This window comes from Pituophis catenifer, unplaced genomic scaffold, assembly GCF_029215685.1.
Source record: "Pituophis catenifer annectens isolate HBS135680 unplaced genomic scaffold, rPitCat1.0.hap2 SCAF_3, whole genome shotgun sequence".
NCBI classification, from domain to species: Eukaryota; Metazoa; Chordata; class Lepidosauria; order Squamata; family Colubridae; genus Pituophis; species Pituophis catenifer.
In genome coordinates, this window is record NW_027256883.1 from 27,111,219 (window position 1) to 27,139,044 (window position 27,826).

Here is a 27,826-nt window from a genome sequence, read left to right on the forward strand (position 1 = left end):
AATAGTAAAAATTGCCTTTTATACTGTGTTTTCCCGAAAATAAGACCCTGTCTTATATTTGTTTGAACCCTGAAATAAGCGCTTGGCCTTATTGCCATGCGCTCAAAAGCCCAATTGGGCTTATTATCAGAGGATGTCTTATTTTGGGGGAAATGGTACTAATATTTTACAATATACAATTGAAAAAATATAGTTTTCTAAAAAGTTTGTAATTTTATCTTAGTCAATGCAAAAATACACTATTACAGTACTCTAAATTACTGAAGTTATAAATTCTCCTTTTTTGTGCATGTACCTACCTACATAGCTTTGATACATTTTCTTGTGTGTAAATATCCAACAAAGGTATATTGCTGCTAAGGACATTTTATTAGTATCTTAATCGATTTTCCAGTGCTTCTATTCTTTTTGACATTTCTTCCAGTAGTTTCAAGTTAAGGAAAATAATTTCAGATTGCTTCAATATTTAATATTGAGAATATCTACGCATATAATGGACAAGCTTGGGAAATCTAGAGTTACTTCTTTTAAAATGAAAAACCCTGAAATAAGTCAGAGTCAGCGCTACCTGTGTATAATAAACATCTGAGAGTTAGAAATCCTTACTGAGCTAATGAAGTTCAAGAAATGGTACAAGTGGAACTTAAAATTCTCTTCTGACCATAAAACTATTCAAATAATTCTGTTGTAAACTGTAATGCAATTGTTTTAATTGCATTGGTATATATAATGTGGAAAAGTACATTGTCACATCAATAGTAATATCCTGTTCATAGTTTTTCCAAAGGCATCAAGTGAAACAAGATAAACACCTAGTCTTATGTTCATATATGAAATACACACACACACACACACACACAAAATTAGGCTTGTGCAATGAATTCTAAAGAATTATGATGTCACCTGTTGTAATAGTTCTTGCAAACACCACTTCTCTAGATGTCCATTTCTATGTTAGCAGTTAAATGATTTAGTTGTACTTAGAAAATAACCAGAAGTGGCTTAGACTGAGGCTTCTCTAAGAACATAAGATCATCACTGTGAAAAAGAAATTTGCACTCCTTTTGGCACAAATATTTAGGCCAGCAATTTTTGCTAGTACCATGTTTTTCCCAAAATAAGCCCTACCTTATTTTTAAGTGTGTCTAATATAAGCCCTATCCCAAAAATAAGCCATAGTGAAGATCGTCATCAGCCAGCTGGAGGGTGGCCAGCATTGTAGGCGGTGCGGGGTCTGACAGTGTCCGTAGCCATAAAATAGACATCTACTTTGGAGAAAGACTGGCTGATCTAGATCAAATATAAAATGGGGATCTCACACTGACATCAAAAATATGTATTATCAAGGCTCTTATTTTCACAATTAGGCTTTAAAAGCCTGAATTTTCCTTCAGAAAAGGTGGAACAAAATGCCTTTGAATTATGGTCTCTGGAGAAAATTGTTGGGAATACCTTGGACATGTAATGTTAGGGCCATGGCTAATCTAAGGCACCAAATTTTAGGAGGTGCTAATATTGCTTCTTCTTTGCATATCAATCTAAAAATACAAATCTTGACACAGATGCTTAACGCATTGTAAGCCGCCATGAGTCTCCGGAGAATGGCGGCATATAAATCAAATTTTTTTTTAAAAAAAGATGGTAGGTGGCACCCTCGGTCAATATGGCCGATGGACACTATATACGTTTGAGCCCAAACTGCAGCAAAAATCATTGGAAAACATTCCAATGATTGGAAGAATCAAAGGCAGTTGAAATTGGCCAGCAGAAAATATGTTGGGTAGATACTGCCAATGACAATAATGAGCTTATTTAAAGAAATAATCATCAACAATCTTAATGATACCCATCAGGTCGCATAAGGAGCCAACTGAACAACAAGCGACATTATATAAACTGCCATTCTGTATTTTGAAACTGCAGCTAGAGGGGGTTTGTGCTTCAGCATCATCATCATTAATGTTCTTAAAGAGTGATGCATTAGCTACAGTGTACTAGTAGGCTAAATACTTATGGTACTGCCATTCATGAAAAGACAGCAAAACCAATCCTGAGATTTAACATTATTCATCATCATAATTCCCTCTATGTATTGAAACACCAACATATTGGAACAAGAACATAATATGAGAAAACGAGTAGTGCATTTGCACATAAACCATATAAAGTTTGCCAGAGGGCAGAATTAGAAATGTCAGATTTGGGCTGCAAAAATCCAATGAATTGCAAAGAAATAAGCTCTTTATTGCCATCTAGTGGTCAACTGGACTCGAGCCAAATTCTGCAAGAAATTTTCAAATAACTAAGAAAAGTACTTATATTATGGCTTGGCAACAGAAGCCTTCAAGACCAATTTCATCTCCATTGAAATGGGCCCTGATCAGTTTGATCGTGCCAGGAAAAGCACCTGGTGGTTCCATTTTTCAGAAGTTAGAATAACCAATTTCCTTTGTTAGCCCAGCCCCTCTGGAACAGCCTTCTAGGAGAAGCATGTTTGGCTTCAATCCTAGCCACTCATCAGAACTTTTTTAAAAGAACTTTTCTAGAAAAGATTTTAAGATTTAAGCCTACAGTAGGTGCTTTTTTTAAAGCAGTTTTGTCTATTTCTTATTCTTGGTTTTACATTTAAACTGCTGCTGTGAGCTGCCTTTTTGTGGCTTTGTGCCTTCAAATCATCATTGATCCCTGGCAACTGCTTAGATAAGTCTGCAGTTGTCTTTGCAAGATCTTTGAAAATGGCTTGCTGTTGCCTTCCTAAGGCTGCGAAAGAATGACTAACCCAAGACCACTGAGTTGGCTTTGTGCCTAGAACTCAGTCTCCTGGTTTATAGCTTGGTACTTAATCCATATAGCAGACTAGTTCTGTGAGCCGCCTAAAGGACCTATATAATTGTGATGATTATATCACCATAATTGTGTGATAGATAGGTAGGTATCCTGTTTCCCCCAAAATAAGACATCCCCTGATAATAAGCCCAATCGGGCTTTTGAACGCATGGCAATAAAGCCAAGCGCTTATTTCAGGGTTCAAAAAAATATAAGACATGGTCTTATTTTTGGGAAAACATGGTAGGTAGGTAGGTAGGTAGGTAGGTAGGTAGGTAGGTAGATAGATAGATAGATAGATAGATAGATAGATAGATAGATAGATAGATAGATAGATAGATAGAGTACTGTGTTACATAGAAGCCAGGCAGCAGCTAGGAGTCAATACTAATTTGAAGGCACACACAATTAGATTACATATAATTAATAGCTGGCAAGGAAACACCTGCTAATTAATCTCCTTACCATGGAATAGGATTGGGTTTAGGGACAAAGTATGTTTGGACAGATGACAAGACCAGCACTTTAAAATTGACTGAGGAAGTTTGAATGCCTGTATTTACATTTGTAGAAATGTAATTCATTTTCAAATATATTGACTTGAAAATCTATATGAAGAATTACTGTAATAGATATACAGAAAGGATATGTTGCTGAATTAGTTTCCTAAATTCAGTAGTTGCGAAATTCTGGAAATTTGTAAGATTCTCACATTTGCATAGGTTTTTCTTGTCATCTGAAGGATTTGCTGAAAAAAAATAGGTGGAGTGTATTTAGTTAAATAATAAGAAATATATTTTCATTCACTACAAAATTTATTTTGTTTTTAGTCCATTGAATTCATTGGAAAAATGGAATTCATGGAATGACAAAATAATCTTAGAAAAGTTTCTTTCTCAGTCTTTTTTAATTGCTGTAGGAAAACAGAGACATCTGATATTAAAATGACTCATTAAAATGAGTTCCATGCATTGCATGTATTTTAAACTGAGTTATGGTAACCACTATAATAAAAGTGCAATTGCTCAAGGTTTAGATAAGAAGACTAATTATAAACAAGGGTTTCAAATTACTAAGTGGAAATTCAGTGGTTTCATATTTGCAAACAAAAAGACACATAATAAGTGAGAAACTGCCTTTTTCTACAACATATATCCCAAGAATCCTAGGGAATCAAAGTGGATGCATAGTACAACTGTTAAATATGACAGAAGATAAATTATTATAGCTATACAAAGTAATGGATGGTCTAAATGGAAATAAATTTTACCTGAAGCTTTTGTCCATAACTGCTTTTCTTTAAAAAGATATTTATGATGCACAGCAAAATTGGAACAGGAAAGAACATCTGTGATTGCTAAGGTAGATGCTTCAGGTTCTACAGAGGACAACACAGTGAGACCAGAAGTGAGATTATATTTTATCCTCTTATGAAGTGGTTTCCTTTTGTGTGTTTCAAAAAGAACCACCCTGTTGATGGATATTAAGCAATATAAAGATTTGCATAATAATTTCTGGATTAGAAATATTAACCTGGACAGAGTAGAATTAGTACATGTGTGGTAAATATGGCCAAAATGTGGCAAAACTGCTGCTGTTTTTACTGTTATCAGTAACTACTATATGTGGCATAGGTGTCACTAAAACTGATAACCTTCTCTACGCCTTCTATATCTAATTAAGAAGTATTATTACAATAAAAATGACACAGCTTTTCTTCTTGCAAGGGCAGAGTATAAAAAAATCAAACTGAATAAAAACAACATGCACACACTGATAATTTCAAACCTTCAGAAAGTAAATTCATTGAATGAAGCCGATTTGTTGTTTCCTGGTAATTCTTTAGATCTAGAAAAAATGTTGACAAAATGAAATAAAATAGGACTTATTGCAGTCAGATTGTGATAGTCAACCACAAACAAGCCAGATACCGCAACAGATTTTGTAATTTAAAAATTAAGTTGTTAGAATAACTTTTGAATATAAATAAAATTAGGGATAGTTTGTTTGTTACTGATTATGTTTAGCTATTCAGATGTGAATTGGGTCATTTATATTGATTTTATAATCTTAGATATTGGGAAATGTTTCGAGGATCATAGAGTTTTATGGAAAATATGTAACAAAACCTTTTTTAAAAAAGCTCCTCATGATTCTTTGGAAGCACACAGGAAATAATCAGAAGGACCAGAGAGTCTATTACTCTAATATTTATTGAATAAGAAGAGGTGCATGGAGTTGGACTGTCTCCCATTAGCTCCAGCCTGAATGACCAAAGATCAGAGATGATGGATGCTGAAATCTGATAAGCCACAGATATCCATCAAGTGAAAAAGTAAGCAAATGAGTCTTTTTCTTTTTCAGTCCAAGGATGGCATTGTGAGAACACAGAGACTAGCACAAATGGAGTATGGAAAGTTCCTTTACATTAACGAATATCCATCCCACATTATTTTACAAATAGTCCTAGATAGTTTTTAGCAATCTATCATAATGCAGTGTGTAAAAAGGGAAGGATTTTTGTGGAGTTTTGAGCTGTACATGTCATTTTTGTTAACGTGACTAAAGTAGTAGATACTTTAATTTATGACTTTGGCCTTAAAATAAAGCTATACACTTTTTAAGTGATAGATTACAGAAATATTATTCGTCCTACTAGTGTATTGCTGATTGTGTTTTACATATATTCCAGCAGTTATGCAGATGCTCAGAAGGAATGGGCAGATTTATTTATTTTAATGTCTTAGTCGTCCAAATCCAATGGACTCCTAAATTTCTATCTGTGTTAGTTTTATATTGTTTCTTGTTTAGAATGTCATTTCGTGCTTAGTTAGTACCTTCACAGATTCTTTTCTGCAGTTTTTCAGTGATCTCTTCCATGGCCTTAAATTCCTCAGCATAAAAAATATGTTTTTCAACAGGTTCAGAAGCAATTGCTCGTAATTCTTCTTCAATCGATTTCCCTATTCCAACAGCATATATAGTGATTCCTAAAAATGAAACAAATTTCATAATATAGTTCAAGATTGAAATATAGCATTTAAGCACTATTAATTAATAGAAAAGACTTGTATTCAAAAATTTATCTACAGAGAGCATTTCAAAAGCAACAATAAAATGCAAGAGTTCTAATTCAGATGAAGCAAGTTACATTTAATATAATAGAAATTAACTGGGCAAATTAATTCTGATTAAGCTAAGCCCTATTTTCATTTATCATGATCAAAACCAAAATATAGTGTCCCTCAAGTTTCTTACAAAGTTGATTACATCTAATTGCTTTGATGTAAAAATACGTATTTAGTCATTGCCTATTATTGTTACTATGATTGCAGAATCATAGGGGAGTCACAAATGTAAATAAATTCATTTAGACTGGCATTCTATGGACAAATTTATTCATAAGTGCTCATGCTTATAATATTTATCTGAATTAGTTGTTATAGATCATTGTATTCTGCAAGTTAATTTCCTCTAAATACATTTGGATTAAAACTGCCAGAATTCCCCGGAAATGTGGCTTTGGAAACTGAAAATTTATATTGAGTCCAGTGTAAGATTTCCAAACCTTCCTTAACATCAAACAAGGAGTATGTATTTCATTCCTAGAGATTCTCCAGAATCCTTCTTCTAGAAGTTAATAAAAAGCTCTAGATTTAAAAAAAGATACCGTGCAGTATATACTGTAAACTAGTAATAGCAGCATTACTTTTGCTGCTTTCTTTTGTATTTCTTTTACTGTTTACACTTCTAATAAATATTAATCTACCACTTTGCTTTGCTTTAGCTGCCCATTCAGAAGCATCATCTTGGGCACGTCCATCTGTAAACACAACTGACACCCTGGGAATATTTGCTGAGATGCGCCTGGCTCCCTCTGCTTCAGTAAAGCTTCTCTCAGTCATCTGTTTCAGTGCAAGCCCGGTCATGGAGCCTTTCCCCATGTATTTCATTTGTGTCACTGCTTTCTTCATATCTTTGGCTGTGTTGAATTGTTTCAGTGTGAATTCTGTGCGAACATGGCTGGAATATTGCAACAAACCAACATGTGCAGCTTTGGGAGATATTGTAAGAGAGTCCAAAATTCCCAAGACAAATTCCTTGACAATTTCAAAGTTATTTTCCCCCAGACTTTTTGATCCATCTATCACAAATACCAGATCAATTGGGCCTTCATTACATCCTGTTAAAATAAAATGAACAAATGAAATAATGGAATATTGTCAGCAAAAGAATCTATTTCTCCAACTTAAGGATTTATCACATTCATACATTAGCCACTAGTGAAGACTTATTCATAAAGTAGCAGAGAGAAATCTCTGATGCTTCATGATGCAATCCTTTCACTGACACATCTCACCAATTGCTATTTGGGCTCCTTTTGAAAGAATGGGTAGTGCAAACTAATTAAATACAATAACAACTATGTTAAGTAGTTCTAAATTAATTGAAATTACCTTACTGTAATTTAATTCTAATTTCATTAAAATCGTGTTCAGTTTCTAACTTAATCCTAGTATTGTTTTTTTTCCAGCTTCACTTATTTTTGGGAATAGAGTTCTTAAAATATTACTCAAATATCAAATGCAGTTCTTTTTCTCCTTAAAAGTTGCACAGGTGTGCACTGAACTGTAGTTTAATATAATGTCTGAACATGGTCAGGATCTCTTTTGAGAGAGACTTCTTCCAATAATAAAATAAATAATAATGGGGGTGATAGATATAAATTACTTACTTTTGCATGTTTTCCCATCATTCCATAAAATAAATCCTTCATGGCATTCACAGACATATGAATCATTAATATTAACACAGATATGTTCACACCCATGGTCAATGGACTTGCAGACATCTTGATCTGGGTACAATCAAAGAGATTTCTTGTAAAAATTTTCTAAAGATATGATATACTAAAAGTATTATTTTCTATAATACGTAACTTCTTACCTGTATATGCAAGCTGAATTTCAAGAAAGTCAATTTCTACAAGTTTAGAGAGATATGAGGCCCAGTACTGGGGACAGAAATTGTCAGATCAAAGGAAGCCATGGGAGGTTTGGAAATTTCTCAAAAATAAGATATTGAAAGTATAATCATATATCATGTTAATGGGAAAAACATGGGATGGAAAACAGGAAATACAGAGGGACAGGAAACATTTGACCCATGTAAGTCAAAAGAGTCAAGCAAAGGAAATGGAAGAGGGGTGTAATCACTAGGGAAGCAAACCAGCAAGTAGCTTATATCCCCAGAAAAGTTTAAAAGTACAAAAGGAATTTAGGCTTGCAAGCAAAGCTAAACAAAGGTGGTTTTCAGTTTTTTGCTATTATCTATAGTAAAAAGAAGAAAAAGGAAGCAATGCAGTCACCTGTAGAAGATGGTTATACAACAGGTAAGGAGATAATAACAAAGCTCCTCAACTCTTTGCTTTGTTCTTCTCCCAAAAGAGAAAGTGTTCAAATAAAGCTAAGTAGAACAACTGACACAAAGAGAAAATAAGCAAGTGAAAGCAAATAATGAGACATTTAGGGAGCACTCAACTACCACAAATGAGATTAAAATTCATAGACCAGATTAATATCTGTCCTAAAGGAATTATGATAGATGAAGTTATCCTGGAGCCCTTTTCTGTGATCTTTGAGCAATCACAGAGGTATGTAATGTCATAGAGAAAGGCAAATCTTGTTGCTTTCTTCAAAAAGGGGGAAAATGGATTTGGGTAACTACAGGCAAATTGGCTTATTGCTGATACTGAACAAAACTTCTGCTACCAAATAAATAACTAAGCAGTCATTTTGTAAACATTTAGAAGAGATAAAAATATTTTCCTCTACATACTGTATTGATCAGAATACACTTAAAATATTGTTTTATAATATTATGTACCTACAATATGATATCAAATTCTAGACATTACAAAGATATTAACAAACTGAAAGTGTCCAGAGGTGAACAACCAAAATGATGAAGGGCCTGTAAGGAAAAATTAATGAGAAAAGCTTGGAAACCCTGGAGTATGTTTAGCTTGGTGAAGAGAAGCCTGTAAGAAAATATGGTAACCTTCTTCAAGTTCTTGAAGGGATGCCATGCATAAGATGACAAAAATTGTTCAGAGTTAGTCTAGAAGACAGATAAGGAAAAGATGGATTTAAATCCTAAGGAAGGATGAGCCTTGGTGGTGCAGCAGACTAAAGTGCTGTTAAGTAGCACTAAGCTGCCAGCTGCCTGCAATTACTGCGAGTTCAAATCTCACCAGACTCAAGGTTGACTCAGCCTTCCATCCTTTCGAGGTAGGTAAAATGAGGACCCGGATTGTGGGGGCAATAAGCTGACTTTGTATAAAAAAGAATACTGCTTGGGGGGCCTGAAAGCCCTACTAAGTAGGTATATACGAAAGTATGAAGGCTATTGCTTAATGCATTGTAAGCCGCCCTGAGTCTCTGGAGAAGGGCGGCATATAAATCGAACCAATAAATAAATAAATAGATTTTGATTGGACTTTAATATTCTTGGTAAAAGTTGTTCAACTGTGAAATAGACTTCTTTAGGGACATGAAACCTAATTAGTGATGCTGATTATTCATTCCTTTTTTAGCATGATAAATTATCTTCAGGGATGTTTGCTTACTTCTGCAGGTTCTTCTATCCTTGTTTAGTATGAATCCTTCATGACACTTGCAGACATATGATTCACCATCACTGTCACAAAGTTGCTCACATCCATGGTCCACCAGCTTACAAAGATCTGTACCTAAAAACAATTGACAATGCAATGTTTTAAATTGACAAAAAATACATGTTAAAATAAACATGTATTGCTCTGCTTCCCAACAGCTCCTACCTCATAATCCCTATTTTTATTCCTTGTCTTAGTTCACAAATCTTAAAAAAACAAAGCAAAGCAAAGCAAAGCAAAACAAAACAAAACAAAACCTTAGCCAAGTCAGCATCTATTTCCTGCCAATAAGATACTATTTGATTTATATAGGGGGTGTAGTTATTTAATAACTGCAGTTTTTTAATGAATGACAGGCCACACTGACATTCACAGTCAACACATTTCTATGCCAGACAGGCTTAGAGGTTCTATCAACCTTTACAAGTACAGATATGTGTTCTTGGTCACATTCAAAACCAATTTTTCCAAGCTCTTCCCTTTGTTGAATTTAGGAGATTTGAGTCCATTTGAAACAAAGAAAGAAATTGTTCACCAAAGGCAGAAACTGGGATTTCACATTTTTTCAAGGCCTCAGAATCAACCATTTCAAATTTCCAGGAAAAAAGGAAAATCCACATAAATAAAAATAAAATAAAAATACTTGTTCTAAGAATCCTATTTATTTTTATGAATGTGAACATTTCAGCCAGAAACCTGTATTAGACATTTTTGCTATTGTTAGTTAATCTTTGTTGTCTTTTGTAATATCTCAATCTTCAAGGTCAGGAAATCTGTGTATTTCAGGTAGTCTTTTATGTGTATCTTCAGGTTTTGCATGAGGGTTTTTAATTTCTTACATTTATAATCCATCTCTTTTTTATGGAGTCTATGGGATAGTAAACTAGTCTTCAGGGGACCAGTACCATCTACAGGTCTAACTGGAACATTGCATATGCTTTAAAAACCTTTCTTTTCCTTGGTGATTGGATTTTTTAAAAGACATTCACGTTTTAAAAATAAAGTTTGATTCTGTTTATCTGTGATGTAAATAAATTGAAGAGCTGGTATTTCTAGTTACTTACCTTCATTTCTTTCTTTCTTTCTTTTTCTTATTTTTATTTTTTCACTGCCATTTTATCAGTTTCAGATATATTGATACACACACTGAGAATAGGGACAGGGTGCCAAGTATGGCACCCCCAGAAGATTTTGTAGATGGCAGCAGTGGTAATTATCAAGCAGTTTCGAAGTACAGAGTAGGAGGTGGGACAAGGATGAGTATTCTCAGTGGTATTTTGGGAGAGTATCAGGGGTGGGTTCTACTTACCTTTACTATCGGTTTGAAGTGGGGCCGCAGGCGCGCTCTTCTGCACATGCGCAGAAGTGTTTTGATGACGTCGGGGTCGGTGGTCGTTACTACCGGTTCTATAGAACCGGTGCGAACTGGGGGCAACCCACCACTGGAGAGTATGTTCGAAACTTTCAGACTTGTTTATTAATTTATTTTGTGCAATACATATTTAAGGGCAAAAAGATACAGAAAAAATTCAACTAAAATCAAGCTTACGTTTGCAGGCTTTCCCATCACTCTGAAGCACATATCCTTCAATGCACTGGCAAATGTAAGATGTTCCAGTGTTCGCACATAAATGTTCGCAGCCATGGTCATTCAGCAAACAATAATCTGCTCCTGAGAACCAGTTTAAGCATAATTAATTTATTTATATAGGTACATACTCTATAATATGCTGTTTAAAAAATTGTTGGGTTTAATTGTCACTATTTGTTATGTGAACAATACAGACAACTGATTGGAGTGGGAATGGGAGTTGGGTGTGTGTGATGATATTTCTTTATTCTAGCCACAAACAGCCCTGGTTTATTTGAGGCTAAAGTAATTGTTCTGTGAACTATTTCCTCTTAAATTGTTATTGAAGGTTTCTTTATCGTTTCCTGGTTCAAAAAAGAGACAAATTCCTAGAGAAGACAAAAGAAAACAAATTATTCTGTAGCAAGTCTGTTTTCTTTTAATTTCACCTGTGCCCAAAACCAGGTGAAAAAGGGGCAAGCGGTGTTTCTTTAAACTACTCCAGTCATTGGAGTAGTGAGGAGAGCCCACTAGATATAGGAGTGCCTGTACTAATACATTACCATGATGAGTGATGGACTGGGTCCCTACCCCATCCCTATGGGGGTATCCCTAAGGGGGTATATAATTTTAAAAAGATATAAAGAAATTAGAGGAACAAGAAGAAGAAACTAGAGGCAAGATAAATGGAATAAAGATTGAATAATATTTCAAATCTTTAACCTGATTTACTATATAAAATATACTATATTATATGTAAGTGCCAAACCCTGTCTGAGGATAGACAGAGGTGACATGTAGACACTTCTTGGCATATCTCATATTTTAGGAAAAACTAGCTTTAAGAAATCTTTACCAATGAAATGGATTGTTTTAATAATCAATTGTTTGATGAATCAATGAAACAATGGTATCTTTAAAAAACCGAAATGTTTCTCAATGAGTAGTAGACATGTGGAGTCATTGGTGCTCTCTGAGTATGGTTGTTTGCTTGCAGACAATTCATTACGTGATTAAGTAAAATCATCAGTGCTAGTGAGTGTGGCATTTGCTCCCTGCATATGTACATTAGCTTGCCCTCCCATTGTTTGGGGTGTAGTTTTTGCCTTGGTAGAACCTTGATTTGGATACTGTTTTGTGCTTTTTTATCTAATGTTAATCCTTGCTCATCTAGGCAGTGGCAGCTGGTGAGGATATATTTAGCTGTGCATATTTCTTTATCGATTTAGTATGTACAGTATATCACTTGAGTTACATATGCTTAAACTTCCACAAGTAACTGCACTTACTGACACCTGTGACAAGGCCTTCTTACAATAATTCAAAAGAGAATAGTAACACTTCTTCTCTTTGTTTTGAAATACACTCTTCCTCTTTTTTATTTCTATTTGTTTTCTTTTTTTTTACTTCTATGAAACGGAAATTTACTTCTGTGTTTTCTTAATGGAATCACATTTTGTGTAAAATCTCTCTCCCTATGTCTCAGTTCCTTTGCTTTTCTGAGTAGTTTGCCAAGCACATGCTTTCTATGACCATTTAATCCAATCACTGCTGATTAACGTGAAATTCTACTTGAATAAAGCTTTGCTAGAAATTATGGAAAACAATCTAAGCACTATTTTGTTTAATTTTATAGAATATCTTGTGCAAGAAACTTACGTGAACAAGTTTTCAGATCCTCATTAATGATGAATCCTTCAGAGCACTGGCAAATGTAGGATTCTCTGGTATTTAGACAGAGTTGTTCACACCCATGATTGAACTCAGCACAATGATCTATTCCTGAATTGTTATGTTGAGCAATAAAAGAGAAAACATTTGAATTTTCAGGCTATAAAATATCCAGCTATGAAAACTTCAGAAACAGAATCAGATACAAAATAGTTTTTATATTTTCTCTTCTACAGGTAGCAGCATCTGTCACAAAAAGTTTTCTTACCAGTAATTTATAGAATTGCAAACATGAACCAAGAGAGTTTTATGTATCAGAGATATCCCAAAAAATTAAATGTAAACGCCCATAAATAACAAAAAAAGTTGTAGGCATTCTCACTATTTTGACAACCATCTATATTTGAAAAATAAAGATAAGGTTCCTAGCATTTATTTGTTCTTTTTTGAGCTTTGTGGCAAATCTGTTATTTGTGAATAAGCAAATTTATTAAGTCACTTAATAAGTTCATTTTAAAGGCATAATATTGTTATTGCCAACATATTACTAGGGGACATCTATTCATATAAAAATTCTGATATGCCAATTTACTCTTTCAAAATAATCTAACTTACTTCTGCATGTTTTGCCATCATGGTTTAGAATGTATCCAGTTTGACATTTGCACATATATGATTCTTCAGTGCTAACACATTCATGCTGGCAGCCATGTTTACCTAAACTGCAGATATTTATTCCTATGGAAAGAAAAAAACCAATAAACATGTCAGATAAAAATGCTGGAAAATAATGTAATTTTTAAAACACTGATTAATGATCAGCATATATAGCTATTAAAAACTTCACCTTTCATTTATGTTCCCAGAAAGCAAAAGTGAAATTAAAAATACTTGAGATTCTTGAAGGAAGTTGTGTTTGTGCAAGAAGGTGCATCAAGAGGACTAGAGTTTCCAAAACTTTGTGGACTGGTATTTAATTTGAGGACTGGCTTTCAAATTGAGTTTTTTACTGAGGTTGGCAGGCCTGGCACTGTACAGTTAACTTGAGTAATTGCAGAGACTCACAGCTAGTGATAAGGCCTATTGGCATGATGACAGCCCTGCTTCAGGCCCTTAGTGGCCACAACTGCTTTTTAATTGTCCCAAATGACTTGGCTTGGGAAATCCATTACTCTAATCTACCTTGGATAAGCCTGTATTGGATTTAGTACTAAAAAAGGGTAGCAGTTGCCTTGGTTTTGTTTACATAAGGCATTAGAACAGTGTAGTTCTTTTTTTTTTAATTAAGGTAGATTATGAAAATATTTGGGTATAAAATATTAGATAATTATATGCTTCTGGTCTCCATTCAGCACTGAATCAAATTTTAATTTGGAATGCTTTTATATGGTACAGAAAAGAGCAGGCATTTTTTATCTATTGAGAGCACTTTCTCAGGAGTAATCTGTCTCAAGCAACATTTAAATTTAAATGATGAACAGGTCTATAGCAAATAATAAATGGGACTTAATCTTTCTAAGACTTTCTTCCTCAGATACTTGTTTTTAATCTCATTTGATTTTGATACTCAATTCTCTCTTTCTAAAAAGCAAATAGGCAGAAAATGAATAGTTAATTCTTCTGAGAGCTTTAATTGCTTAAGAAATTAGGCTAAGGGTCACAGATAGTCTTAAGACCCCAGTTCCCACCATCCTGCTAGAGTTTTCAATTTAATATAAATCTGTGACATTTCTGGTAATCTGCTTTATTTACATGGTGGTGCATCAGTTTCCTATTTAAGAAATGTAAAATCTGTTCTAATCATCCAGACTTTGCCTATCACACTTATTTTTCCCCTAAGAGAGTTTAGATTTAGGCTTAGATAGAACTCCAAGAGAAATGGGAATTGTTCCTTAGGAAGACTTTTTATGCACATGTTATAGTCTATCTGGCACACAGCTTTTGACAAAATAAAAAAGTATATACACATGTATTTGAATGAATAAACATTGTCTGTACATAGGAATGACTATTTGAACATTAAGAAATGTAGAGAGGAGGAAGTTTCATAGGCATGTTCTAAAGTTATAATTGAAGAGATTATAAAGTATATGTTATGACAGAAATGTTGATAAATAAAAGCAGATGAACTTACTATACACTTTTAGGGCAACATACTTTTGCACGTTCTCTTATCCGGATTAAGAGTAAATCCTTGGTTGCATTGGCAAAAGTAGGATTCATCTGTATTGACACATTCCTGCTGACAGTCATGATTTTTCAAAGCACAATGGTCTGGTCCTGAAGATTGAGAATAAACTCTTAGAAGAACAGTACTGGAAAGTACCAAATATACAGAATGTAATGAAGATTAGCACCTTGGTTTTAGTGATCACTTTTTATCTTTGGAGATTTGGAGGTAGAACATGTTCTTCTTATAAAAATTACATAATATAAAATTTACAGGCATTCCTAGAAACATAGGAATGTGTGTTTCATCCCCCCCCCCAATACTCCAACCATGCCTCAGCATTCTTAAGAGGTGTCTTATTCAAAAACTGACCCTTCAGCATTTTATGGTATATTGATCACAATGTAAAGTAATGTAGATATGGGCTTATGGATTTATTGCATGTCATCTCATTGACCATCAGTCTGTCTGCTCTTTGTATAAAAGATATTGGGCCAAATCCTTTTGTCTTTTCCTTAAGGCAACATACACTCTTTGAATCTCCTTCTGATAGGATGTTGCTAGTTGATATTAGCTTTTTTTAAATTTTTGAAGGATTAAATAGAAGAATCGAGATGTGGATAACTTACGTTTGCAAGTTTTTTTGTCTGGATTTAGAACGAACCCATTATGGCACTGACAATAATAAGAATCTTCAGTATTGATACACTCATGTTGACAGCCTTGGTTATTCAAAGCACAATAGTCCACAACTGAAACACAAGCAAGACCAAATTTAAGACAAGTTACTTTGATACAGAACTTTAAAATTGAATGCATATAATGTTGATATTACCTAATTCTTCACTTACTGCTGAGTTCTATACAAATTTCAGTGGCATAAAAAGCATTGTTTATTTATAATTGTGTCCATATTCCTATTATTGTCATTATTAAGAGTTTAAACAGCCTATTCCAAAACATACTTAGGTAAATGCAACTCTTTGACTAAAAGTACAGTCTTATCACATGTTACCAATCTATAATGGATTGTTGTAAATCAGATGTTGTAACTACAATAAAACTACTGTAAGTGTATGTTTGAAGTCCATATAGCCCAGTAAATTTGCTACTTCTATTAAACAGATAAATGCAACAAGAAAAAAAATGGAGCCATAGATAAGCTCACTACTGGAAGTCTATAAAGGCATATATTGTGTGGTCTGAACTTTGATTTAAAATAATCTTATTGCAATTAATGGAACTGAAATTACTCATTCTTAACAAATCAGAATATGACACTACAGAAAAAATAGAGTTAAGTATTAAAGTTCCCTACATCATTTCACAAAACAAGGTACAGTACAGAGTGTGGCGGCTCAATTGGATAAAACACTGCAAGCCTGTGTTTGAAACCTGAATGCTGCTATGCGATGGGGCAAACTCTGTCATTCGCTCCAGCTCCTGCCCACTTAGCAGTTCAAAAGCATAATCGTGAATAGATAAATAGATACAGTACTACTTTGGTGGGCAATTAACAGGGACATGAAAGGAGCCCCCAACCGGGCTTCCCCGGGCAACAGTGATATCACCATCTAATCCTTTCAATACAGAAGTGTCTCAGTGCTTCTGACACGAAAGCAGCAGCATTTGATACTGAACAATATTTGGAAGCTTTTCATCAGTTTCTTATGTCAAGCTTGTTGTGTTATACCCAAGCAGAAGAAATGTGAATTATTTACTGGAAATTACAAATCAAATCAAATTTCTCTTAAACAACATTCCTTTTCAATTGCCTCATGAGATGCAATATTAATACAAATCTTTTATAATCATCACCACATCTTAAGATATAATTCATTGATTAGTTTCAGTAATAAAACTCCAATCAGTAGGAAAGCATATATCACAGAAATAAGTTTGAAATAATACAAATAGTAAGTTGTAATGCAATTTTTAAACAAATCTGTGTACTTCATTTTATACAGACTTATTTAATAGAAAATATATCACTATTTCTGCCTCCAAGTAAGCAATTAATAACAGCAATATAGGAAGAATAGAGAAAGAGTTTAATTATAATAAAGAAAAAAATCCTATGCAGTGCCTTGCTTCATACTTTAAATTTGTCAACTTCTGCTGAAATAATTCTTGGAGGTTTTTCCCTCCGCAATAAATTGAGCGGCATGGTGGCGAAAATGTTCGCCTACCACTTGGAATGTTAAGAGTTCAATCCTAGGTAATGACAGATATTTTTCTCCTAGGACGCAAAGAAAAAATATCTGTGGCGAACTCTGTGTGATGTCAGGAAGGCATCCTGCTGCCACGCAGGGTGGTGTCGTGATGGCACAGTGGCTAGAATGCAGTATTGCAGGCTAATTCTGCTGACTGCCAGCAGTTCGATTGTTACTGGCTCAAGATTGATTCACCCTTCCATTCTTCCAAGGTTGGTCAAATGAGGACCCAGATTGTTGGGAGCAATATGTTGACTCTGTAAACCACTTAGAGAGGGCTGGAAAGAACTGTAAAACGGTATATAAATTTAAGTGCTATTGCTAACCGGCCAGTAAATGCTGAATTCCAACCAGTCATCCCGACTCTACTTCAAATTAAGGGATAAAATGGGTTGGAAATGGGAAGGGTTTTTTCCCTTCTCAGTAAATATGTGTATAGAGCATATTACATGTGCGTATATGCATGTGTGTATTATACTTGCCAGAAACCACTCTTAAAAGGAGCAGGGTGGGACAAAAATATATTCATTGAATGAATAAGTACAGAAACACAGAAGTATACATGACTACATCCATTCTCTCTCTCCTCCTGCAACTCTCTTTCCAGAAACAGCAGAAAAAAAGAACAATAAGGAAATGAGACAAAAGGAAGATAAAGCTACGCTGGGAAAGGCAGAGGGGAAAAAAGGAAAAACAAAACTGTGCATAGAGGATATGAGGGAAGAGATACGATTGGCATATCTCTATTATTTTAGCCTCATATTTTGATTCCTAGTATCATCTCTTCCAATTCTGCCATTCTTATAAAATATTCATTGTAGAAGTTAAACAAACATAAGGAAAGCATGCATCCTTGTCTCATTCTTTTTCGTTCTCTCAACTATGCTATTCCATTTTAAGCTATTCTGAAACTGAGGAAACATTCAATGACATTAATATAAATGTTTTATATAATATAAACAACCTACTATGATAAAGCAAGAAGTCAACATTCTCACCAGAAATCTTTGCAGCAAATAATTCTGCAGCAAATACAGGATTATATAGGGGCAATAACAGAAATCATCAACTACTTTATGAATTAGTGCAATTGAAAACAAATACATACTGAAACAATTCTTCCCATCTTCTTCAAGTTCATAGCCATCATAACATTGGCAGACATAGGATCCAGGTGTATTTACACATATGTGCTCACATTCATGCTTTTCAGTCTCACATAGATCCTGGACTAGAAATGTTATAAAAATGATAAAATATTATTATATGAAGCAAGAAATTAGTAATTATTTGCATTCTGTTTTGGCATTCAGATATCCAGGAGAGTTTAAGAAAGTATAATTAAAGAATAAGAAATATATAATATTACTATAATATATAAATATAAAACTTTTAGTTTCTGGATTATATTAGAGTGGCAACATTTTATTCAGGAAAGGAAACACTGGACATAAGCATGTTTTTGTATGTTTTGTTGTATAGAATCCTTTTTATGTCTGTTGGAATACCCCTTAATTATTTCTGTCCATCTGCAGCAAATATTATATAATATATAATCAGCTGGTTTAAAGCCAAAGTCTTTGTATACATTTTTGCTCCATAGCAAGAATTTGGTATGATATTTATATCTAGAATTATATCTAGAATTACATTCTAGAATATCTAGAATTACATTGTATCATCTATTATGAACACTGATCCCAAAATCTCTTCATATGACAGCGCTTTGGATTTAATTCTCAGTTGCTCTGACAAAGCCAGTGTCACAGTAGCAAATGTTTTTGTCTTCTGCCTCTACAGGAATTGCTGATTAGTTAAGTTTATGTAGGGTTGGCTTTTCAAATGCAAAAAGCCTGAAAACAACTTCATTATAATACTGCATTTCACAATTGCACTTTGATCAACTGACAGAAGTACAGAATACAAATACAGACATGCAAGGAAGCACAAAATGCAACTGCAAAGATTAAGCAGAGGAATTGGAGAAAATCAACTGTAACAAAACAAGCTTGCCTAAATGTTAAGGTTGCCCCTGTTTTAGAGTGAAATACCAGATGGGAAGAAACTGGAAAGAATACTGTTTCAAAATACAGATGTTACCACAAACTGGGATTGGGATTATTTTTTAAACTGAATGGCAGACCAAGATTATTTAAAATACTGAATGTTCATTATAAAGCAAAGCAAGATTAAAAATGTTCAAAGCAAAGATGAATAAAAATTAAATAAAATTCTTAGACTTTACTGTTTCATTTGTCTGTCAGCTGCAAATTAAATTAACTAATTAGCTGCAAAGCCATCTCTAATAATATTCACTAGGCAAGGATAAGCTTCAGAACATTACCATTGGAAGAAACTGCAACACTGTACTATCAATATTTAGCCTACTGTTCTGTATACAGTATAGTTTCATTTATTTATGGCTTTATCCTATACAAATCTACTAAACAGGAAACCCTACTGAGTTTGTTTGGATTTCATCATAGATAACTGGATTGCAGCCTCAGATTTCAGTATTAGTATAGTTTAATTGGATCCAAGAATGGCAAGAGGAAAGAAAACAGCTGTAGTGCTGTTTTACAAATGCATGTACAGTATACTGTAGTTATTTAAACTATAAATTTATAGTTTAGATATATTTACATTTTATATATAATCATCGGTGATAGGTATTATATGATGTTTAGAATTATATATCAAAATACATGTGAATTTAGAGTATAGAGTAGAGAATTTAGAGAAAATAACAAATGCTGAAAGGAGCATGAAAATTGGGGAAGAAAGAGGAAAAGAACTGAGTTAAACATTTGCCTACAAAAAAAAACTTAATTCAAGACATAACATAAAATTTGCACAATGCTCTTGAATTCATATTGGACAAAGAACACTGATCTTAAAGCCAACTCTCTAATACATATTGTAGCATTGCTGCTAAGCAGTCAGTAATGTGGAACAAGAAAAAAGACATGAGATACATTTTATTAGACATTACTAAAGGAGAAACCTTGATGGTTATATCGATTGTATGCCTAATATGTTTTTGCAATAAGTAATTCTGCCCTGTGAAATTTTGTCAATACTTTCAACTGTTAGTGCACACAACAAATATATAAATCTATTGTAATTTCTAAGGTAGGTAATAAAGATTTTCTACCTATAAAAATTTCTGTAAAAAAAATCCGTGTATAAGTAGGGAAATCTGCTACTCTTCCATTGTTGCTGAATGTCAATTCCCATTAGCTCCAATCCATAGTAATAATAAAGAATGCAGTTGTTCAGCAACATTTCAAGGGCCACAGAATGCCCAACTTTCCATGTTCATCTGTATTAAATACTTTGCCAAAGTAGACATCATATTTTTGATAGTGATAAATATGGTACTACTCCATAAAGATTATAAAACTGATTAGGAGACAAGGTAGAATACTTTCTATTTTCACTCATTAATGTTGTCCAAAATCACAGGTGGAAGCATATGTATTGGAAAGAGGGGAAATGTGTGTGAATCTTGTGGTTATGAACTGTTTTATAGTGTGTATATTATATGTGATTGGGTATATTTGCACACCTCTAATCTGCAAGTGATGCAGTCCTTGGGTCAAAGTGTTGCATCTTCCCACCATAAGTTCTATTTATAAGATATTGAGCTATAAAAGCAGTAATAGATGAAACTCACTGCTACAGCTTCTCCGATCTAAGTCCAGAATATATCCATGTTTACATTTACATACGTAAGAGCCAGGAATGTTGATGCAGAAATGGTCACAACCATGTTGAGCTATACTACACATATGCTGGACTGGGGGAAAAAAGCAGTACATAATTTAGCACAAAAAGTGACTTAAAAATCTAATTTATGAACACATAAGAATGTCTCCCCAAAATATCAACAGAACAGAAAATGTTCATGTTAAAGTGATAAAACATGCATCAAAACTTATTTTATACTTCTTAATGCTAAATTTATTATAAACTAGCTGATAACCCAGCATTGCCCATGTAGTTATTTATCCCAATCCTGTATTAGACAGGAAAAGGAATGAATTATATCTATAGTGTGAAATTAAAGTAATTTTATTTACAGGGTTTTAATTAAGACATAATTGTCCTGGTAAACAGCCTGGGAAAAATTCTACAGGGAACAGCCTTTGAGGTGATTATCTGCATTAGCAGGCACCTCCCCTGACAACTTGCCCTCTTTGCTTGAAGCTGAGGGCCTAGGGTGTTGTTTGTTTTAAGAACCAATCCCCCTTACCAGAGGCAGCCCCTTGTGGAGTACTGTGAAGCCGTTATCATGGCAACTCCACTGTGCTGTACAGTAGAAGCCATTTTAAGGCACAGCAGGCTGTATCTTAACAGAACTTGAATCCAAAATGCACACTTTCACTGTCAAAAGTACTTTGATTTGACACTAGAGATATAATTCATTCCTTTTCATTTCAGCAGCCCAGGTGTTCCAGAGTTATGCTGGAACATGTACACACAGACACCCCCACCCCAAGGGGTGTTAGGAGTGTCTTACCCCCACAGTATTTTTTTCCAGAGAGTAAGCATCTGTGTACCAAGTTTGGTTGAAATTGCTCAAGGTGTTCCAGAGTTATGCTGGAACACACACACACACACACACACACACAGAGCCATTTTTTTATATATATATAGATATGTTTCCCAATTCCATGCACTAAATGTTTTTTTTAATTAAACACCGATTTATGGTTTTCATTCCATTCATGTTGACTTTTCTTCTTGTAATCTCATCACTTTATAATCCTTTTTCTACAGATAGTTCTCAATTTACAACCACAACTAGGATCAGAATTTTGGTCACTAAGTGATGCAGTTGTAGAGCGAGATATCACATGACCACACCTCTTAGCAACTGCAATCCTTAAAATCCCCATTGCCATTGTTAACTGAGGACCCATCGCAATCCAAGCCATTCCATGCCTGGTCCCTTCCAATCCCAAGCCTCAATAAAGTAAGGGACTGCTTCCAGCTCTCCTTACCTGCCTATCTCCTCCCTGCCTCTTTGTCTGCCTTGTGCCCCGCCTTGTGGGACAGGAAGCAGTTCCCAAATCAGTATGTCTAACACAGCCTTTTAAATATATATTTAATACCTTACCACAGATTTTAGTTTGGAACACAGAAGTCAGTGATTCAATTTGGCTGAAGTTTGCAACCAGAAAAACATGTTCTTCATAAGGTTCACTCCCAATTGACTTTAGTGTGTTCATATCTACCCTTCCCACTCCAATAGCAAATATTAGGATTCCTGAATTTCGGGTTTTTGCTGCAATTTCTGCAACTGGATCCTGTGGTCTCCCATCTGTCACTATCATGATAACTCTAGGTACATTCTCTCTGAGTGGCCGAGCCCCTTCAGATTCTGAAAATGCAATGTTCATTGCATACTGAATAGCTAATCCTGTCATGGTTCCAGTGGCAAGATACATCATCCTTTTCACTGCTCTCTCTACATCCTGTTTCTTCTTAAAAGTCTTCAGTGAAAATTCATTTTTGACAGTGCTGGCATATTGGATTAATCCCACTCTAGTGTTATCGGGACTAATGTCCAAAAACTGCAGGATGGTTAAGATAAATTCTTTCACTTTTTCAAAGTCGTAAGGGCGAACACTCCGAGAGCTATCAATGATGAACACAAGGTCAAGACGTTTATTACTGCAAGCATTTTCTGGAATGAGAATAAAACAAGATAATGTATATAATCAGCTTTATAAAGCAAAACATCTTCAAAATAAAAGTGCCTAAAAAGTGTAAGAAGTTTTATTTCCAGGTAGAAAATATTAAAATATAAATGTTAGTGCACACAGGATTTCTCCACAAAAATTTTAATATGAGTTATAGAACTAGAGTTGAACATTGTAAGTTAGTATTTTAAAAAATACTATCTAAAGTATTTTTTAGTTTTAAAAATTAAATTAAAAATTTTATAGACACTGATACATATGGGTTTGATCTTAAAAGCAACATTGCACCATCATTTATGTATGAAAAAAGCCTATAAATAATTTTCCTAGCCACATCACTGAAGAAGCCAGTTACCTTCTATTTCTTATATAGTCTCCATGGTCTATAGACAGCTTTCTCTTGAACAATACATGGTCAAAAAAAAGGAAAGGAAACAATGCCTTGACAGTATACCTTTGTTTCTACATTTTAATGTCTGACTTAAATCTGTCATAATTTTTCTCTCATTTTTTCTTAGTTATAATTGTCTTCATTGTGAATTACTGAGCCTAGCAAGATAAAGATTTTTCTCTTCCTATATCTATTGGGTTGATATTGGCATAATCTTAATTGTTTTTAAATATGATGTAGAAAATGAAAAGCTTCATTCTTATTTCAATTCCAACAATAGATCCATTAAAACTTGCTTTCAACTACAAAGGCATTATCAGCATGTCAAAGGTTATTTTTTTCCTATCAAGTGTAATTAAAATGTATATTTTCCCTAGATCAGCATTTCTCATAATATATCCTGCATCTTCATTAACAAATGAAGATATAATACACAATCTAGATATCTATAGATTCTTAATCATCCAGGTCATGTTTGTAATATACAGACTGAATATATTCTTTTCTTAATTCTGTACCATTTAGTTGTTCTACTCTAACTGTTGCTTCTTGGTTGTCATATAACCAAATATAACCAGTATATTAAGGACTAACCTCAATCTATAGAATTCTGCATTGACAAAAGTAGTACAGGTAGTTCTCAATTTATGACTGTTCCCTTAACAATAGTTCAAATTAACAATCGTGTTGGAAAGGCGGCTTTACAGCATATAAAGTACTTCTGGCCATCACAAACCATTGTTCACTCCCTCCCCTGCTGGTCATGTAATTGTGACCTAGTTGCCTGGCAACTTGCTTGCACTTACAGTTGTTTGCCAAGCACCTACAATCATGTGATCACCATTTGCAATCTTTTCTCCTGGTTTCCCAAGGAAATCCATGGGGAAGCCAGCAGGGAAGGTGCAAACTGTTGCCACCTACCAGTTCCCTCTCATTTCTGGGAGTTGGCTGAAAGAGCTCCTTACTAAAGGATTTCAGCTTTGAAGAAGGCATGGCGCTGAAATCCTTCAGCAGGGAGCTCTTTCAATCAGCTCCCAGAAATGAGAGGGAGCTGAAATCCAAGCAAGATTTTCAGCCCATCAGTGAAGAAGCAGCATAGTAAGGTAAACAGCACAGAGTGCCTGACAGAGGTAGGGGAGGTCCTCAGAGGCCTGGTACAAACTACACACATGGGGCTGACAATCCCTTTTGGATTTTGACAGGAAGGATTTCCATCTTCTGAATGGAGAGATAAATAAGGAGTACAAAGTGCCTCTGGAATAGGAGAGCCCCTAGGAACCCTGGCATACGGTCTCTTTGTTCAGAGACTGAACATTCTGCTTGGATTTCAGCAGGGAGAATTTTCAGCTCCTGAGCAAAGAGATACTCTTAGGTGGCCTGTCTCCCAGGCTCTTGCATTTTCTTGCTTCTTCTTGCATTCTTGGTTTAGTGTTACCTATCTTGCATTCTTGGTTTAGTGTTACCTATCTTGATGATGTCCATGCAGTTACTCTTTAAATGGCTAGGAATAATATTGACTATAAACACTGCATTTTCTTGGCATGATTGTATTAATTTGCCTCCTACTTAATTTCATATATAAGGTCAACATTTCCAATTACTATACATTACAAATTGCCACAGAATTATTAATTTCTGCTTTGTCTGCATTTGTGATTGGAGCATAAATCATAAGGTTTGACTACTCCATTTCTTCTCTGATTTCTTATCTACAGTAGAAGATCTGACATGAAATGTCTTATTTCAGTTCATTTTAATTCACTAATATAAATAATGACAATATATATTCTTGATATTTCTGCTCTGGCAACATTAAATTTCCATTGCTTTGATTCATTATATAAATGTGAATTATCACAAATGACATAATATTAATGTAAAATTAATAATATCTGCTTCATTATTTTAGATACAACAGATCTGTTATTTCACAGGGACAACTGATAGAATTTTGATCCATTTCAATGGAGGTTCACTAAACAGGGTGCATTAAATCTAGATTTCAAAAGGAAAAATTGAATGAAGGAGGAAAAAATAGTGTTTATCTTGTAATTTGGAAGCCAAAACTCTACTGGGAATTAAGCATTTATTATACATAAGCAATGGAAAGAAAAATTATGCATTATGTCATACAGTTAAGCTTCCAACAGAGTTATCCTAGTTTACTCCAAAATGCTGTTACATGTTTCAAACATAATACAAATAGACAATTAATCTTACTAGAGAGTAGTATCTCCAATATGCATACTTCATTAGAAATCCAAATGTATAAATTATATACAGATGAACAAAACATTATCCCAGTATAACTTTTTAAATTATAAAAGCTACTTCCAGAAAGAAATTTTGGTTGAAAAGGCAGTGGAGGGAATGGAGGAAATTAACTATTTTCTGCTTATTTTCCTGCTCTAAATTTTATTGTAAGACTAAGAGAAGAAAAGCTGTTTTGAAATATAGAAAAGAAAAACAAGAGTAAAGAAAATGGTCATGGTATTTTAAATATTATAGGAATGTATATGTAATATATAGTTTTGCCTTAATTTGTTTCCTTAAAATCCTAACTCAAATTTTATTATTTGCTCTATCTTACTGATTTATTTCAAAACAAGTCAGCAGTCCAGTAAAATATTTAACTTCCCTTTCATTTGCTATTCCTTTTTCCATGGAAATCAGCTATTTCACACACCCTAAGTCCCTATGCCTCTCATCTGCAAAGATTAGGAAGATTAAATTATACACATTTCTTTGCTTCACAAACTAACAACAACTTACCAAGAAAAGTAGCATCATTTCTTTGACTTAAAGATATTCTTCGAAGCTGTCGTTCCCTGGCTGAAACAGGAAAAAGTCCAACCAGCAAAAGGAAATATAAAATCATTCTTTTCATTTTCAAGAATAGGAAAGAATGAAGCAATAGGTATAATCAGGGCAGAACTCTGTAACAAGATGAAGAAATTATGAACTTTTTCACCAACTACCGATGCTAAAAGAACAAAATATACCTTGCTTCTCATTGTTTTTTAACATATATCCCCTAATAACATTAGCAGAAACTTTAGAATGAATTAGAAAAATACTTTTTACAGATATTTGGGGACTCTGATTCTTTCACGTCCCATTCATGTATATGCCAATTTGATCTCATTAAGTGATCCACTCTTGAGCACTAAGCATATTCTGCAGACAGCCCCTAATATATATCAGAAAACACACTGAAAAACATTTTTTGGGTCTCTTCATAAATTGGGAGGCCGATTGGCAGCACTGAAAAAAAGCATTCAGGTTTCAATATTAGATAAGGCAGCAACAAATGCCACTGTTTCCATATGAGAGGCAAAAACCTTGTTGGAGAATCACGTCCTGATTCCTGCTATGAAGATTTTTAAGTGAAATAAATGATTCTTCTTAAATGAGATAAGTGATACAAGGCTGTGGGAATGAGTGCTGTAAATGGAAATATTTGAACAGTGCCAAGATCCCTTGAGGACAGTCTGGCAAGACTTATCTACAGGAGGATGAGGGAAGACAATTCAAAGCTATAGTTTTAAAGGACATGGCAGCAAAGGAAGAGTCCACCCCCCAAAAAATACCACCCACTCTCATTTGTTTCCTCTCGGCTTTGAATGTCCTATATTAAAGTTTCATAAGAGTTCCACTTCTGCTCCGCTTCAATAATAATATTCCTTGCCATTCCTTTCTTGGATTTGTTTTCCTCTTGGCATTTCCTCCCTTCTCTAAGCAGGTTTGATTTAAGGTATTGCGGGGGTGACGGGACTGGATACCGACCCCATAAAACTTTTCTCCCTTCAGTTTAGGATTCATTTCGGAATCTGATTTGCCGCCTCCCCTACGCCTGGCTAAACTAGCCGGATTTTGTTCTGTCACAGGCAACGGGACCCCTTCTCCAACCCCCATAAGTGCCCCTTCAGGCCAGAGAGAATCACATTTGGGGGAAAGCCAAGCCCCAGCACCAAGCAACGCTTTTACTCCCTCAGACCGAGAAGACGCCCGGGGCGAATAGGATTTGGCGCCAAAACATCTCCCCCCCCCACTCTTCGCGCGCGCGCCTCTCTTACCTGCCGCGCCAGGTGGGTCCGGGCTCCCGAGGTGAGGCGACGGCGAGGCGATAAGCGGCCCGGTTGACGGCGCCTGCACAATTCCTTCCCTGTCCCATCCGAAGAGAGGCGCTGAGCCTTTGTCTATCTGCGCGAAGGGGTGGAGAGACGGCCGGAGGTCAAGCCCCGCCGCGCCGGGAGGCTCTGCGGAAGGGTAGCGCCGCCACCTCAGGGAGCTGGAAAACGGGAGGAGAAGCAACTCCAGAACCGCGCGGCCTGTTATCCCTGCCTCTCTTTTTTATGTCCCGCCGGAGACTCGCCATTAAAGAATTTAAAGCCCAACTGAGTCCTATTTTTTTTTTTAATTGAGGATTCTCGATTTCTGCTGAGCCTGTCGGTTGTTGTCGTCGAAGGGACGTTTTCTTCCCTGCTCCTAGGCTACGATTCCGCGATGCTAAGCCTTCTCTTGTTTATTTACTTCGTCTTCTTCAGAAAAATAATATCCAGACTTTTCTTCAAGAGGAAACCAAGATTACTGGCAACCAT

At 34.9% G+C, this 27,826-nt stretch overlaps 1 protein-coding gene across 1 annotated transcript; it reads right to left on the bottom strand.

Annotated features, from left to right (window-relative positions):
- Positions 1–370: 370 nt before the first annotated feature.
- MATN2 (matrilin 2) lies at positions 371–26,112 on the bottom strand. Its single transcript, XM_070942105.1, has 17 exons — positions 25,998–26,112; positions 22,249–22,818; positions 20,803–20,925; positions 18,235–18,357; positions 15,543–15,665; positions 14,901–15,023; positions 13,359–13,481; positions 12,732–12,854; positions 11,052–11,174; positions 9,455–9,577; positions 7,562–7,684; positions 6,596–7,009; positions 5,664–5,816; positions 4,615–4,674; positions 4,097–4,204; positions 3,476–3,574; positions 371–423 (listed from the first exon to the last, which is right to left on the bottom strand). The coding sequence occupies exons 1-17, from the start codon at positions 26,110–26,112 to the stop codon at positions 371–373; spliced, it is 2,679 nt and encodes an 892-aa protein (XP_070798206.1).
- Between the last annotated feature and the right edge of the window lie 1,714 nt (positions 26,113–27,826).